Source organism: Gopherus flavomarginatus, chromosome 2 (genome assembly GCF_025201925.1).
Source record: "Gopherus flavomarginatus isolate rGopFla2 chromosome 2, rGopFla2.mat.asm, whole genome shotgun sequence".
Lineage (NCBI taxonomy): Eukaryota > Metazoa > Chordata > Testudines > Testudinidae > Gopherus > Gopherus flavomarginatus.
This window is the reverse complement of record NC_066618.1, coordinates 190464416-190480254: the sequence shown is the minus strand read 5'-3', so window position 1 is coordinate 190480254 and position 15839 is coordinate 190464416. Positions and strand designations below refer to the sequence as shown.

At 42.2% G+C, this 15839-nt stretch overlaps 1 protein-coding gene across 1 annotated transcript; it reads left to right on the top strand.

Annotated features, from left to right (window-relative positions):
* The first annotated feature begins 1478 nt into the window (after positions 1–1478).
* PRL (prolactin) lies at positions 1479–15474 on the top strand. Its single transcript, XM_050942313.1, has 5 exons — positions 1479–1515; positions 5753–5934; positions 8118–8225; positions 9799–9978; positions 15283–15474. The coding sequence occupies exons 1-5, from the start codon at positions 1479–1481 to the stop codon at positions 15472–15474; spliced, it is 699 nt and encodes a 232-aa protein (XP_050798270.1).
* Positions 15475–15839: the final 365 nt, after the last annotated feature.

The window sequence follows — 15839 nt, the reverse complement described above, 5'->3', positions numbered from 1 at the left end:
TCTGACTTGCTTTCCTGTGCCTCAGATCTCAAACCAAGCCTCGTCTTGATTTGATTCCCTTATGAGTTTAAGCAGATACTATTCTAATAATTGACCCAAGCCTGAGCAACATCCTGTTGGTAATTACAGCCTGTTGCTGATGCATTTCTAATTGGATACTGTTTCTCGACCCCTGCATCTCATAGTTTACCCTCTATAACTCTCCTCTCCCATGTTTTTAATTTTCACCCTTTACATCCACAGTTACAAAACAAAGAATTCAGGGTTCCATATATGCCCATTACATGGGTATGGAATGGGTTATCTGAAGGTAAGATATTCATTAAAAATTAATTCCTTATTCATAATAATCATTTAATTTGGAAAGTTTTTTTCATAGGTAAATAGATCTGAGGAACAGATGAGAGATTAAGCACTCGCTAATACATTCATACAGATGGGCCTCACACAATAACATGGGGCCTACTAGAGCTGACCAGCTGGGTAGCTTGTAGATTATCAGAGAAATGTCAGACCTAGAAACAAATTATACATCCTGTTGATTAGAACAACCACCACTTTCCATAAAGTGAATATGTAGATTTTTTAAATACATAACTTTCATCTACACAAAAAATCTCATCTTTTATCAGGTTTCCATTAATAGATAATACTTAAGTAAGCAGCAAACATATGTTTTATACTGTTTTATTATTATTATTATTATTATTTAAATATGCTTAAAAGAATTGCACTCTTCACTCTCAGCACCTTTCAGATTCAGGACAAAACAATACTTCTTGGTTACTATTTAAAGATCTAATCCTTTGGATTCAAATTCAAGCTCCCTAGTCTTTCTCTTTCCTGAACTGAGCTGCATTCCTATCATGCTGAGTCTTCAACATACTAGTTTTATAGATGATGTATCTTATTTGGAGGAGCCTCTATTTCCTCTCTTTTGGCAGATTTTAGTGCAATTTGTGTCACTTCTCTCTCAAAGTCTGTAATGTTGACTTTGCAAGATACTGTTTCCCTTACACAGTTACCCATAATTATAACTAATGAAAATAATGTGTCCTGCTGATGTAAAGAAGGAGCCATCAATAAGACAGTAAAAGTTGAGAATATCTTTCCCAACTTGCTAACTAGAACACTCTGGCCTAAACTAGACTCCCACAGAGATCAGTGGGATTTGCACCTAAGAGCAGAATATGTCTACTCTCTCATTCTGACCATCAGTGTACTACTCCAGTCCACTCTAAGATCTCACAGCCAAACTTATCAAATTCCCTCCCCCAAGCCACAAAGTCACGCTGAATATGAATATGAAATGGAGGAGCATTTTGATGTTTGTAATTAAGAATGTAAACTCAATGACGAGGAAGCATGGGAAACAACCTGCTGAATATATTCATCATGGCCCCTGGAGGGTGTATAAAACTGGCAGAAGATGAGAATAAGAACTTCACGCTTCTTTCTGGTGAAGAAAGTTGTCACACATGCTCACTACCATGAGCAAGGGGGCTTCACTGAAAGGTAAGTCTCTTGCCATTGGCTTTTTGATATTTTGTGTGTGTGTGTGTGTGTGTGTGTGTGTGTGTGTGTGTGTGTGTGTGTGTGTGTGTGTGCTTTCTTTAAGTTAGAGTGAATTTGGTATGGAATGAAGAAAGGTGTTGGAGTAACAGGTCTGCAGACTGAAGTCCTCTCTTTAGCCATACAACAGATACAGTACAGGCAGCATCAGTCCAAGTTTCCTCCAGCTCTATGTGGAGAGCCTATTCCTAGGAGTGAGAAGGTAGTTTGGTCACTATATCTATTCAGTCCTTTATCTGTTGGCCTTTATGAGGGCTTGTCTACATGTACAGTGCAGCTGTGCTGCTGAAGTGTTTTAAAGGGTGTCTACATTACCCAGCGCTGTGACATCAGCAGTGTAGACACACTTTATCACCAGGGGAAAGCTCTCCCAGCAATAAAACCCCCCCACCCTGAATGGGTAAAGTGCTGTCTATACTGGTGCTTTTCAGAGCTAAAACTTTTGTCATGCAGGGTGGTGTTTTTTCACACCCTGGAACAACAAAAGTTGTAGCACTGCAAGTGGCAGTGTAGATGGCCTTACTGAATATGCTACTATACTGACAGGAGAGCTTCTCCCATTGGCATAGTTAATCCACCTTCTTGAGAGTTGGATTTCTCACATCCCTGAGCAATGTAATTATACCAACATAGGACTGTACTGGCCTTAGACTAACAGGAGTACTGATTAATGTCAATTATAATTGATTTAGGATGTGACACTGGCACACCCAAATTGCCTATTTATTTCACAAAAGCCACTGAATAGCTGTCAGAAAGCAATGACTTTCAGTTGTTATCTACATTGTCCAGAATCAAACTAGGGATTTACAAGTGCATGGTCCTGTAACCTAATCCCAATCTCTTAATTTTCCTTCACCATCTGATTCTTTCCTAGCACACTCCTCTTTCTGCAGCATATTGAGTGCATATTGTTTATGGGGTTTTTGCATTATGGAGATATACCTATCTCACAGAGCTGGAAGGGACCTTCAAAGGTCATCAAGTCCAGTCCCCTGCCTTCACTAGCAGGACCAAGTACTGTCCCTGACAGGTTGTTGGTTTTTTGTTTTGTTTTGTGCTCCAGATCCCTAAATAGTCCCTTCAAGGATTGAACTCACAACAACCCTGGATTTAGCAGGGCAGTGCTTAAACCACTGAGCTATCCCTACCCCCCCCAATGGTTATGTAGATAAAATGATTTTTTTTTTTTTTAGTTCAGCGCCAGAGAGAAACTTGCTGAACTACATGCTATTCCTTTAATAGATGATATAAAGGGGGTTCTTCTGTTTTATTGGGTATATTTTAGTTTGGCACACATAAAATGAATACATTTGATAAAACAGTATATTTATCAAGTCATTTTTGTGGTGTATTCTACCTCTAGCTGCATGGGATACTAATATTTGAACCAATGTATTAATTTATCAGGTATTACTTTTTAAAAATTTCACTGTACTTCTGCGCATATTTTATTTCACTAGAAAACTAATTCTGTCAAGTTCATGTTAAAAGTTTTACCGGATCTGTTTTGTCTGTAAGACATTCAGAAGTCCTTTATAAAAGCTTCAAAAGATCAGAAAGGGACTGAGGCCTGGTCTACACTACGCGTTTAAACCGAATTTAGCAGCGTTAAACTGAATTAACCCTGCACCCGTCCACACAACAAAGCCCTTTATATCGATATAAAGGGCTCTTAAAACCAATTTCTGAACTCCTCCCCGACAAGAGGAGTAGTGCTGAAATCGATATTGCCATGTCGGATTAGGGTTAGTGTGGCTGCAAATCGACAGTATTGGCCTCCGGGTGGTATCCCACAGTGCACCATTGTGACCACTCTGGACAGCAATCTGAACTCGGATGCACTGGCCAGGTATTCAGGAAAAGCCCTGCGAACTTTTGAATTTCATTTCCTGTTTACCCAGTGTGGAGCTCTGATCAGCACAGGTGGCAATGCAGTTCCAAATCCAAAAAGAGCTCCAGCATCGACCGTACGGGAGATACTGGATCTGATCGCTGTATGGGGAGACAAATCTGTTCTATCTGAGCTCCATTACAGAAGACGAAATGACAAAGCCTTTGAAAAAATCTCCAGGCTATGATAGACGGAGGCCACAGCAGGGACTCAGTACAGTGCTGCATGATAAGCGTAACAGAAAGCCAAAGAATCAAATGGATGCTCATGGAGGGAGGGAGGGGGTACTGAGGACTCCAGCTATCCCACAGTCCCCGCAGTCTCCGAAAAGCATTTGCATTCTTAGCTGAGCTCCCAATGCCATTTTCCCAGGTGTTTCAGGGTGTATGTCATCAATTTACACCCTTCACCTGCCCCTGAAAGAAAAGGGAAAAAATCGTTTCTCCCCTTTTTTCAATGTCACCCTATGTCTACAGCATGCCGCTGGTAGACGAGGTGCTGCAGCGCTGAACACCAGCATCCCCTTCCCGGTGGCAGACGGTGCAAAATGACTGGTATCCATCATCATCAGCAGCACATGAGTGCTCCTGGCTGGCCTCGGTGAGGTCGGCTGGGTAAAAATGAGAATGACTCCTTGTCATTCCCGGCAGATGGTACAAAAGGCTTGGTAACCATCCTCATCATAGCAGCTGGAGGCTGAGCTCCATCAGCCCACCCTTTCATGTCTAAAGAAAAGATTCTGTACTGCCTGGACTATCATAGCAGCTGGAGGCTGAGCTCCTCTCCCCCCGCACCCTTTAATGTCCTACCTGGACTATCATAGCAGCTGGAGGCTGCCTCCCCCTCATTTTATCTCATTAAAAGTCAGTGTTTCTTATTCCTGCATTCTTTATTACTTCATCACACAAATGGGGGGACACTGCCACAGTAGCTTAGGAGGGTTGGGGGAGGAGGGAAGCAATGGGTGTGGTTGTTGCAGGGCACTCCCTAGAATGGCATGCAGCTCATCATTCCTGTGGGATATCTGGGGCTCTGAAATGGAACGGCTGTGCTCTCTGGTTCTCTAGTACACTTGCCCCATATTCTAGGCAGGACTGACTCTATTTTTAGTCAAAACATAAAGAAGGGAATGACCAAGGTAGTCATTCCCATTTTTGTCCATGCGCCCCCGGCCGACCTCAGCGAGGCCAGCCAGAACACCCATGACAGCAGCAGATGGTACAAAAGGATTGATAACCGTCATCGCCAATTTCCAAATGCAAATGGTGCAAAATGACTGATAACCATCATCTCACCGCCAATTTACAATGGCAGACGGTGCAATAGGGATGGTAATCGTCTCTGCTACCTTGCGAAGGCAAATGAATGCTGCTGTGTAGCACTGCAGTACCACCTCTGTCAGCAGCATCCAGTACACATACGGTGACAGTGACAAAAGGCAAAACAGGCTCCATGGTTGCCATGCTATGGCATCTGCCAAGACAATCCAGGTGAAAAAGGGCGCGAAATGATTGTCTGCCGTTGCTTTCACGGAGGAAGGACTGAGTGATGACATTTACCCAGAATCACTCACGACACTGTTTTTGCCCCATCATGCACTGGGATCTCAACCCAGAATTCCAATGGGTGGGGGAGACTGCAGGAACTATGGGATAGCTACAGGATAGCTACCCACAGTGCAACACTCTGGAAATCAACACTAGCCTCGGTACATGGATGCACACTGCCGAATTAATGTGCTTAGTGTGGCCGCATGCACTCAACTTTATACAATCTGTTTTAAAAAACTGGTTTCTGTAAAATCGGAATAAACCCGTCGTGTAGACATACCCTGAAGTACACTATGTGTTTTGTTAGCAGGAGGCACTTTAAGGTTAAACTCAAATTGCTAAACAGCACAGCTGCTGGAAATCTTTTGAGGGAATTCCTAGGACAATCAGAATCTTTAGAGAGTGACATAACTGCCCTCCTTCAAAATTAATTTAAAAACTGCAAACATTTGCAAAGAAGAAAAGCACATTTGTGGAGGGCTGGGTGAAAAATAAAAGGGAGCAACCTAGTTTTCCAACTATGTATCTATGAAAATATAATTATGTATTTATATTTACAAAGTGGGGAAGGCTGATTTTTTTCCCACTTATTGCTGCATAATCAAGGCAGGTACAGTGGTAAGAGACAGGAGAGAATGCAGTATATTGTAACAGAGGGAACCGTTTCCTAAAAAACTGTGATCGTTTTTGCTATAGAACGCCTTCTAAATCTGCATTTTGTTTTAAACCTGAACAGGTGTGCTGCTGGTGGTTCTGCTGGTATCTAACATGTTCCTGTCAAAGAAAGGTGTGACCTCATTGCCAATCTGTCCCAGTGGGTCTGTTGGTTGTCAGGTCTCCCTTGGGAATCTTTTTGACCGTGCAGTTAAACTCTCACACTACATCCATTCCCTCTCCTCAGAAATGTTCAACGAATTTGTAAGTACTCAGCCTTTTATGAGTGAGACTTGACAGGAACTGCAGTACAATACTTAAAAAAAAAAAACCACACAAGTGGAGCTTAGCAATATGAAATGGTTCAGGCTTGGGGAAACAGGGTTAGTAGTGTCTGTGTCCAAGACAGCACGCTTCCCTCCAGAGTCTGGAATGGAACTTAAGATTCCTGAGTCTCATCACACCTCTGCGGTCAGCAAATATTTGTGAAACCCACTGGCAATGTCTGTCATTCCCCTCCAGCACTGGTCCACACAGAAACAACAACCTACAACTGCTATGAGTTACTCCATTAGGTCCAATGGCAGAGGTCTGCGTGGTGGAGCCAGAGCCAGCGCTTCTATTAGGCGACTCTAGGCGGCCGCCTAGGGCACCAGGATTCGGGGGGCGGCATTTTGTGTGCTTCCCACGGGGCACATGGGAGCTTCCGGTTCCACTCCCGTCGCGCCACCGAAGAAGGACCTTCTGCCGACCTTCCGCGGAAAACAGCGGCAGGCAATTGAGCAGCTCAATGACTGCCGCTGTTGTCTGCGGCATTTCGGCAGAGGGTCCTTCTTCGGTGGCGTGATGGGAGCGGAATCAGAAGCTCCCGTGTGCCCCATGCCGCCCCCCGAATTCTGCCTAGGGCGCCAGAAAGTCTGGTGCCGCTCCTTGGTGGAGCTACAGGTTCTGACCCTGCTGATGAATCAAGTGGGTGTCAATAAGGTGCCACGTGGAGGAATTTCTGTTCTTCCAGTGTGCTTTTCAAAAAGACCTACGAAATTGCACAATAAACTACATTAAAGGAACATTAAGGTTGAAAACTCGAGCACTCAAAAGTTTTGAAATACCAGAATGAAGGTTGCCTTTTCAACCTTAATTCATCACCCTTATCATACACATGAGGATTGGGTTTGGAAGGATTGGTAAATGTCAGTACGTTGTGGATTTCACCATACACAGAAACCAACCAACATTTCCATCGATAATAATCAAAATGGTACGGATAGGCAAAGTAAGAAACATGTTGCTTGAGAACTTAGAGTTTGGTTTAAGGATATTTAGTTTCTATATTTGATATGTGGTGCTAACAATTGGTGTTTTAACAATTATAAAGCTTTAACCTTTTGAATCTCAGCATCTACTGTCATTAAACAATTATTGTCTGACTCCCCTCATCATCTGATCTATTCATTTCCCACAACTATTAGATAGCTAATAAAATGTTTCAAAATAGCCATAGATATTATCCATTGAAATTATAAAAAAAGAAAAATCAAATTCTGCCAAGCCTTATTATGATGCAGTCTTTAATTTCACACAATCACATACTTTTTTTTCCATAGGACTGAACCTTTAGTTTTCTACAAACAATATTAAACATTTTCCTAGGACATAAGCAAACTGTAACAGGTCTCATTAAACTGGCCCTTTTTTCGGAAAGATTGGATCTGGACTGACTCAATAGAAACTCAGATATCAAAGACATCAAGTTACTCTATTCCTTCTAGGCTCAGTGATTTGCAGGCTTTCAGTCGCTGACTGCTGAGTTTATACATGCTTGATATAAAATTTGATGGCAATTGTATAGGTGCCAATATTTGAAAATTATTAATAAGGCAGTTAGGGAGGAAGAGGAGGAAGTAGAAACATTATCTCCAGTGAAAGACACTGAACAAGATTATTCTTTTGGAAGGATATAGCTCTACAGTTATAAAGAGCCATAAGCAAGCCATAGGCCAGTTACATCTGGAATATTTGAGAAAACTGACATTCCTATTACAATATATTTAAACAACTTTAAATTGTAAGGTAGAAAAAAGATATCCACATAGTTCATTCTGTGGACCACTTTATAAGAAAGATTCTCCTCACACACATCTTACCCCCTAGATCTCCAAATCCCCTACTACTTGATTCTCAAAATGATTTAGTTTTTCAGGCCACTAGGAAGAGTTGTAAGAACCACTATGCTAAAATATAGGAACTATCCCTTCTAAACAGATTCTGCGCAGGAATCTAATCCCAGAAAGTATTTTCCTTCCCAACGACTTCTCTATATAGTGGCTGGACAAACACAGCACATGCAGAGATGAAACCAAAGGAACAATACCTACTTAATTTCCTTTAGAATATCTGAGCCATGACATCTATTTATTTCATAAATGCATGTTGTTGTTGATCCACAGGATGAGCGCTACGCTCAAGGCCGGGGATTTATTACAAAGGCCATTAATGGCTGCCACACTTCCTCCCTAACCACTCCTGAAGACAAGGAGCAAGCTCAGCAGATTCACGTGAGTCTCATTTTTAACCTATTTCAGAATGAAAGGAGGAGAAAGAGGCAATGGTGAATTTAGAGATGGATAGGTCACAGCTAGTTGAAAGAGATGAAACAGTTGATTCAAAATCAAACGCAAGGAAAAGAAAAGTAGAAAATGTCAAATACTGATGAAAATTCTTACAGATATTCAGTTTCAATATATGTACTATAAAAGAAACTATCTTATTCCTGTTGCTCTCAGTCTCCCTCTCTTTGCATGTTACATTCAGTTACTGCTTACTGTTTCAAATTACATTATAATCTCTCTGGAGCAGAGGCCAAGTCTTTCTTTATATCTGTATAGCACTCTCATTGGAGCCTTTGGGCATTACTTTAATACAACTAGATAATAATTAAGCATGATAATAATAAAAGGTACGGGAAGGAGCAAAGGGGGCATCAGTAGTCAAAGAGATGCATAAATACAGTATGCACTATGCTATTGGCTCTATAGTTACTGCAGCAGTTGACAGACTCTCAATAGATAACCATGCAATAGCCACCAGATAAGAAGTGGCCACATCATCACTCAGATACAGAGACTTTAACAATACAAGGTAATTGTAACAATCAAACAACTTGTAAAGAGAGTCATGTTGGATATTGCCACATTAAAGTCTGTATTCTCCATTTTACGATGGCAGCCGTAAACAGAGATGTGTATGTCCACCTTCTCTTAGCCTTTGGAAAGGACAGTGTGCAAGCTTAGTCACCGAAGAGTTATGCCAGAGTTTGATGTTTTCCCAGTTGCACTCCAGTCCGAGTTTTGCAGTCCCAAGATCCTCCTTTTAGACTATTATGCAATAGGGTTACAAATTCTCTTTCTTTTAGCACAGGAGCAGATGCAGAATATAAGTCCCATGTGTCAACTTTAAAAGGTTTCTAGTGCTGCAGAATGGTTAGGAGCACCCTCAAAAGAGCAAAAGCTTTTTGAGCTTCCACCTAACCCCAAGCAGTGAAAGTTTCTAAAGAGAAGAACTTTCCCTGGAAGCAAAACTCTTCAAAGGGGATGAGGAAGATGGCAGGGTATGTTTACTATGCTCTGTAGACAGTAGAAATCCTTTATAAAAGGCATTAAGTGGCCTACCCCAGAGTGCATCTTACATTCGGTGCTGAAATATTTTTTCAGATCCCACCAGACTTCTAAATCTGTCTCATTAAAAATTGGCTAATTATCAAGTTAAATGCAATTCCATTCACAGAGGCTAAACCTAGTCTCTCTCACTATACAATATACTGTGGAGACAATTTTGGTGATATTTTGTATTTACAGTGTTTTATCACCATTCATCCAATTCTCTTTTAACACATTGTTAATAATAACTGATTGTATGTACATGAATACACCATTTGCAGAGGGGTGAACTGAAATATATGGATAAGACAAGTGATGTGCCGAAGGGTACACTGCAAATCAGTGACAGAAATAAAATCTAGGTTCCCTCAGTCATAGATCACTGCTCTAACCTGAATACAGCACAGACTCCTCATGCTACCTTCATACAGTCTTCTTGCTTTAACTGCATCTTCTTAATGTTAATGAATAGCATGAAGACCTACTGAATTTAGTGCTCAGAGTACTGCGCTCCTGGAATGATCCCCTGCTCCATCTGGTCTCTGAAGTGCAAGGTATCAAAGAAGCTCCAGATACCATCCTCTGGAAGGCTGTAGAGATTGAGGAACAAAACAAGCGCCTTCTAGAAGGAATGGAGAAAATAGTTGGACAGGTAGGTGAGCATTAGGGCCTTGATATCCTAGTTCAAAGCTCCCTGGAAGCCACATACAGGAGTAGGCTCACTCTGTTCAGAGCAGGAGAGTGATGGAGATGGAGGGGGAGGGATTCTCTGGACTCATCTGCTACGATTCCAAACATGTGCTGTCCCTAAAGGGACCTTATGCCACCTGAAGACTGGCATGGAATAGCTTAGCTTCCATCCTTCCTGAACACATCCCTACACCAGGGTCGGGTGCAGTTGGAGCAGGACCTGGGTCTGCCGGTGTTGCATCACAAAAGAGGCAATACATGAGAGGCTGAATTGTAATTGAGAATCTGGCCCACAATGTTGCCCATTAAAGAAGCAATGCCTTAATTCCTTCCCTTTTGGCCACTAAGAAACTATATGCTTTTATTGCACTACAGTTTTGGTGTCTATGTTTAGACAGAAAGAAGGGATCACCTTTTATAAACGAACAGTTGACACAAAAAGATCCCGCTACGTCCAACATATGCTATGACACTGACAAGCAGAACTATTATAACTAGATGCTAGCATGCTTCCTTTCAGATTCAATGATTAATCTTTGAAATGTGTGCTGTCTTAACCTTGTGAGATGGTTTGTGGATGCTGTGTTAATATCCTTTGCCTAATTTTTAATTATCTTTATATTTCTCTAAAGAGGCTAGAAAGTCAGATTATTTTTAATTTTAAGAACAAATCATTCTGTTTATTAGAGGGTAAGGAGAACTTTTTTTCCTCCACAAATAGGTATTCACTTGTATCTTTAAGATTATGCAACCCCTAACAATGCCTCCTGGCAAAAGTTTCCACTATGCAAGAGGCTTTACTCTAGTAATGGAATGACTGTGATGCAGAAATGCAGAGACCATATATGTACTAGAGATGATAGCACCAACTAGTATTAAGGTACCCAACATTTCCCATTATAAGACCCTGTTTCCAGTTGCTTATAACTTTGCCAAACTACATATTTGGGCTGAAATTTCCCATGCTGGGGGTCTGCCTCAGGCTGAATTATTTGGAAAATTTCAGCTAAAATGGCTAAGTCATTTCCAAGAACAAAGCTAGGGAAAAATATTCTAGGTGGCCTCATACTTTGGAGTAGCAACTTGAAATTTGACAGGTGGGTGGCCTTTGCCTCCACCTGAAGATTCACTCAAATTGATCCAAGAGATAAGTTTTTGAAAATTTGCAGTTCACACATGCTCAGTAGAGAGTTGTTACAGCTTTACAGCTTAATTCCCCAAACATTCCATCTGAACTGAGTGTGCTCCAGCCTGGGGCTTCCAGGGGTCTGAGAAGGACTTTCCCTGCAATTGATGTTCTTGGCTGCTCCAGGCTGTGATGAGTCTGGATCCAGGCACCAGAACTGAGAGCAGTGAGTCTGTCTTTCCTGGGCACTCAGTGCTCCTCATGCTTGACCCAGGCAAAACAGAAGAAGAAGGTGCCTTAATCAAATGTAGAGAGGACAAAATCCAGAACTGGTGGGGCTGGGGGAGTAGATTGAGACAAGGAGCCTGGGGAGTGAAGACTGGGAGAGTTGGCATAGGGAAGAGAACTGGGACTCGGAGTTTTGGGAACAGACTGGGATTGGCTGGGCAAGAACACCAGCACTGGGAAATGAGAGGGTGGATGCTGAGATTGGATGAAGAGCCAGAGGAAACTGACAGGTAGTCAGAGTGGACAGGATGTGTGGGGCTGACTGGAAACCTTGGAGGAAGAGAGATAAATTGGATAAGAAGCCAAGAGTGGGGAACTGGGACTGGAATGAGAAGCCTGAGTAAGGGACATTAGGACTGGCTACATGAGGAGAAATGAGACTCCGACAGGCTAGAGAGGAAAGAGCAGAAGGAGTCAAGCTTGGAGAAAACAGGTAGAAGACTTTGTGGCCACTAGAGAACACATCTCTCCAAAACCTGGAAAGGAATTCAAGATCCCTGAATCTAACCATTCCTCTCCTGAGAGCAAATATCTGTGAAACCCTCTGGCAGAGAGTTTCATCCCCTTATAGTACTGGTTCACATAGAGATGACAACCTACTAGTGCCATCATTTACTCCATTGGCTCAAGTGGCAGGGGTCTCTGTAGGGAATCTAAAGATTCCAACTCTGCAAATGTCTATGCAGGTGTCAATATGATGTCACATGAGGGAATTTCTGTTTTTTCAGTTTATTTTTAAAAAACCTAGTAAATTACACTCACAAAAACTGCATTAAAAGGACATTATTAAGGTTGCAAAGTCAAGCTCTCAGAAGTTAGGAAATGACCGATGAAAGTAGTCTGTGCAATCTTAATTCAGCCCCTGTGCACACATTGGACTTGTTCTTGGGATGAATCAGGGTTGGATAAACAAAGAGGCTGTTGTCTGAAGGGTTCCCTGCTTATTTACTCTGAGAAATCAGGTCCTAGAGGTCTCACACATTCACAGATTCCAAGGCCAGAAAGAACCATTGTGATCATCCAGTCTGACCTCTTGTATAACACAGCCATAGAATATATTTCCTTTTGAACTGGAGGATTAGCACCCACATTTAGTGGATACTTTTTACTTTAATCTCTCTGTTCCTCAGTTCCCTACCCGTAAAGTGGGATATTAACAAAATAAATATTAAATAAATGCATTAATGTTTGTGAAACATTCAGATACCATGAGGAAATAATATTTCATTCTTCACAGCAGCATTTGAATAGTATGCAGTAAATAAGGCCTACGTCACACATTGGAGCAATGAGGAAAAAATAAAATATTGAATAGTGGTTCACTGAGTGCTGTCCATCCTGTGCACTGAATGAGGCAGGTACTTTGTGGAAAAAGTAATTTATGATTCTGTAATTAAAGACTGTACCATAATCCACACACATAAGAAGGGACCTTTAATTCTGGCATTTCCTTACTTTGGAGTGCTTGACTTTGCAACCTTAATAATATTTTAAAAATATAGATATTTTGTAAGCAATCTATATAGTATTGCTTACAATTCTCCAAACAGGAAAAGAGGTGTTTAAGAGTCTGTTCTTGAAGTCTTGCATTTTGCAAGAATTCCCTGACAATAAACATGGAATTTTTCATTGCGGAGGTGTCCTCCTCTCTGTCTTGGATCTGGTTCCTGAGCATTATGAGAAAGTCCCCCCCCCCCAATTTGGTAAGGCTAGACAACATAGCTGTTGTCTGACAGAACTTTTTTTGAGTTATGAGTAACTGATTGAAAGCTTTATTGACTAAAAACAGCTCAAGTTTGTTTATGTTTAATGGTGCCTCTGACAGATCCCATAAATCAATCAGTAGCTGAACTGGACTTTACAAAGTTTCAGACGTCACTGACTTTGGTCAAGTTCTAAACAGCTGGACACTCTTAAGAAGTGCTCACGGTATTCACCAACTTCTATTAGAGCACACACAAAATGTGGTCTTATTCTCTCAGTTTAGAGTCTGTTTAGACAGCAACCTGACTTTGTTCATGACCACTACTGCATCTACCAATTAAAGCCAAGACATCTCCATCCACATCCATGTGTAAAACCTGCAGGAAGGGGTCCAAGATAACAGTGGAAATCAGGTGCTGCCAGAATTGTCTTCTTACATGTTCTCATTCTAGGAACAGATTTAGAGATCAGGTTGGAAAGATCAGCAGTGTCAAGTCACGGTTTCTTGTCCACTGGCAAGACTATTGCAGTGTGGCCAATCGCTTGTTCAGAGACAGCCATAGGCAGTCTTGGTTTGTATTTGTTCCCCGCTGGTTTTCACAGGAGGGATGAATCAGCTTCACAAGTGGTGATAGAAACAGGTGATCTTCCTGCTATTAGGTATAGTTTTTCTCGAGAAGAGAAAATGGATGAAAGCCTCTTCCAAATGAGGAGAGTTTAACCAATCTTTATTTTAGATGCTCACTGACTACATGAGTTTTTACTCAATCTTCTATCAGATTTCACTGTATCACTTACGGTTTTCCCCTCTTGTTGTACTGGACCCCAGTATTTGCTTTGTAGCCATGGATATTTATATGAAGAAGCACTCTTGATGTCAGTCTCTGTCTTTAACATACTCCTGAGGCTGTCCAAACAAGAGTCTTTGTCTCAGAGAACGGCTGAGACAAAGCTGGGTGGGGGGTACATGTAAAGAAATCTCAAGAGCAGATCCATCCACCTGCCCAGGAAAACTTAAAGGCAGATTGAACCAATAGGCAATGCCACTGGCAGAGCTGCACATGATGGAAGGAATGGCTTTGTTATGAAACCAGATTCCATCAGGCATTAGAGCAGGTAAGCACTGTATATACTGCTTAAGAGCAAACTTTCAGTGAAATAAAGACACACACAGAAATATAATTGTAACCGGGCGGACTCACCCCTGCAGCGCCTCCTACTGGTCGTCCTCGGGAATTAGCTCAAATTCCAGCTCGGAGCGCCCTCTGCAGGCCAGTGATCCGCCTTTTGGCTACTGGCCCCGTGTCCCTCCCTGGACCCCGGTGCCCCTTTTATGTGGGGTTCTGCCCCCTGGCAGTAATCCCTTCCTCTTTCTTAGGGGTTTCCCCTCCCTGGGAACCCCCCACCCTCTATCCCCACTTTGCCTCAGTGTCTTGGCAACTGTCCAGTCATTAGCTAGCCCCACGCCCTGGGGCAGACTGCAGTATTAGCCTCTCATCATCGGCAAAGGAGGTTGGACCCGCTGCCTTGGCCTACCCCTGGGTTGCACCCTGCAACCCCCAGTACCTCTTAGCCTTCTACTAGGCTGCAGCCTGGGGCTTTCCAGGCAGGAGCTCCCCAGCTCCTCTGCCTCTCCCCAGCCCTGCTTCACCCTGGGTACCTTATTTGGTTCCCTGCAGCCAGGCCCTTCTCTCTCTGAATGCAGAGAGAGACTGTCTGGGCTACTGGCTTCTCTGCCCTTATATAAGGGCCTGTTGCTCAGTTTGGGGCATGACCCCAGCTGCTGCCATTTCCCCAATCAGCCCAGCCTAAAAGGCTGCTTTCTCCAGCCCCAGCCCTTATCCAGGGCTGCTTTAACCCCTTCCGGGCCGGAGCAGAGACCCACTCTGCTACAATAATGTAGCATTATTTTGAGGTACAGATTTAATGTTTCATACATTAGGACGTGTCATGCCCGCAAGATCTTTGGGACCATAATGTAAACCAGAGTTTTACAAGCTTTAATCAATTAGACAGCATACCCAAGGCAAGCATTACTTGGCTCTTTGGTGCTTTACCTAGAGCTCTCCTGTCTGATTCCCTAGCTTCTATAGCTTAGCCCAGTAGTGCTCTCAATGAAACACTACCATTTTGTTTCCTTTTGATTAGGTTCATCCCGGTGAAATAGAAAACGAAGTCTACTCTAGGTGGTCAGGTCTCCCATCCCTGCAAATGGCAGATGAGGACTCCCGTCTCTTCGCCTTTTACAGTCTGCTGCACTGCCTGCGTAGGGATTCCCACAAAATTGACAACTACCTGAAGCTGTTAAAATGTCGTCTTATCCATGATAGCAACTGTTAAGTATTCACTAGGCCCACCTCTCTCTGAAATGATATCACTAAATCGTTCAAAGAGACCTTGTTGCTTTGCCATTTTTTGTTGCAAACCTTTTGAGAAATTACATTGTGCTGTATAAAGATCACCAATAACGTTTGTGCATGTTTGCATTATTTCCAATAATGTTGTTTATCTCAATGTTTAAAAACTTTTATCATAAATCCCTTGTACTGTAGTAATACACTGTACTGTTTACTTATCTCAGCTACTGGCATCTTAGTGATAACCAAATCACACAAATACAAATAAAAATATTACTAAAACCAAAATGCATAAATATGTGAGTAGAATCAGTGCAGAAAAAAATGGTTGCTATGCCTTTAAATCTG

Coding starts and splice junctions, on each gene's coding strand:
- PRL (XM_050942313.1), top strand. CDS start 1,479: ATGCTCACTACCATGAGCAAGGGGGCTTCACTGAAAG. Junction 1,516..5,752: donor CAAGGGGGCTTCACTGAAAG/GTAAGTCTCTTG, acceptor AAACCTGAACAG/GTGTGCTGCTGGTGGTTCTG. Junction 9,979..15,282: donor TGGAGAAAATAGTTGGACAG/GTAGGTGAGCAT, acceptor CCTTTTGATTAG/GTTCATCCCGGTGAAATAGA.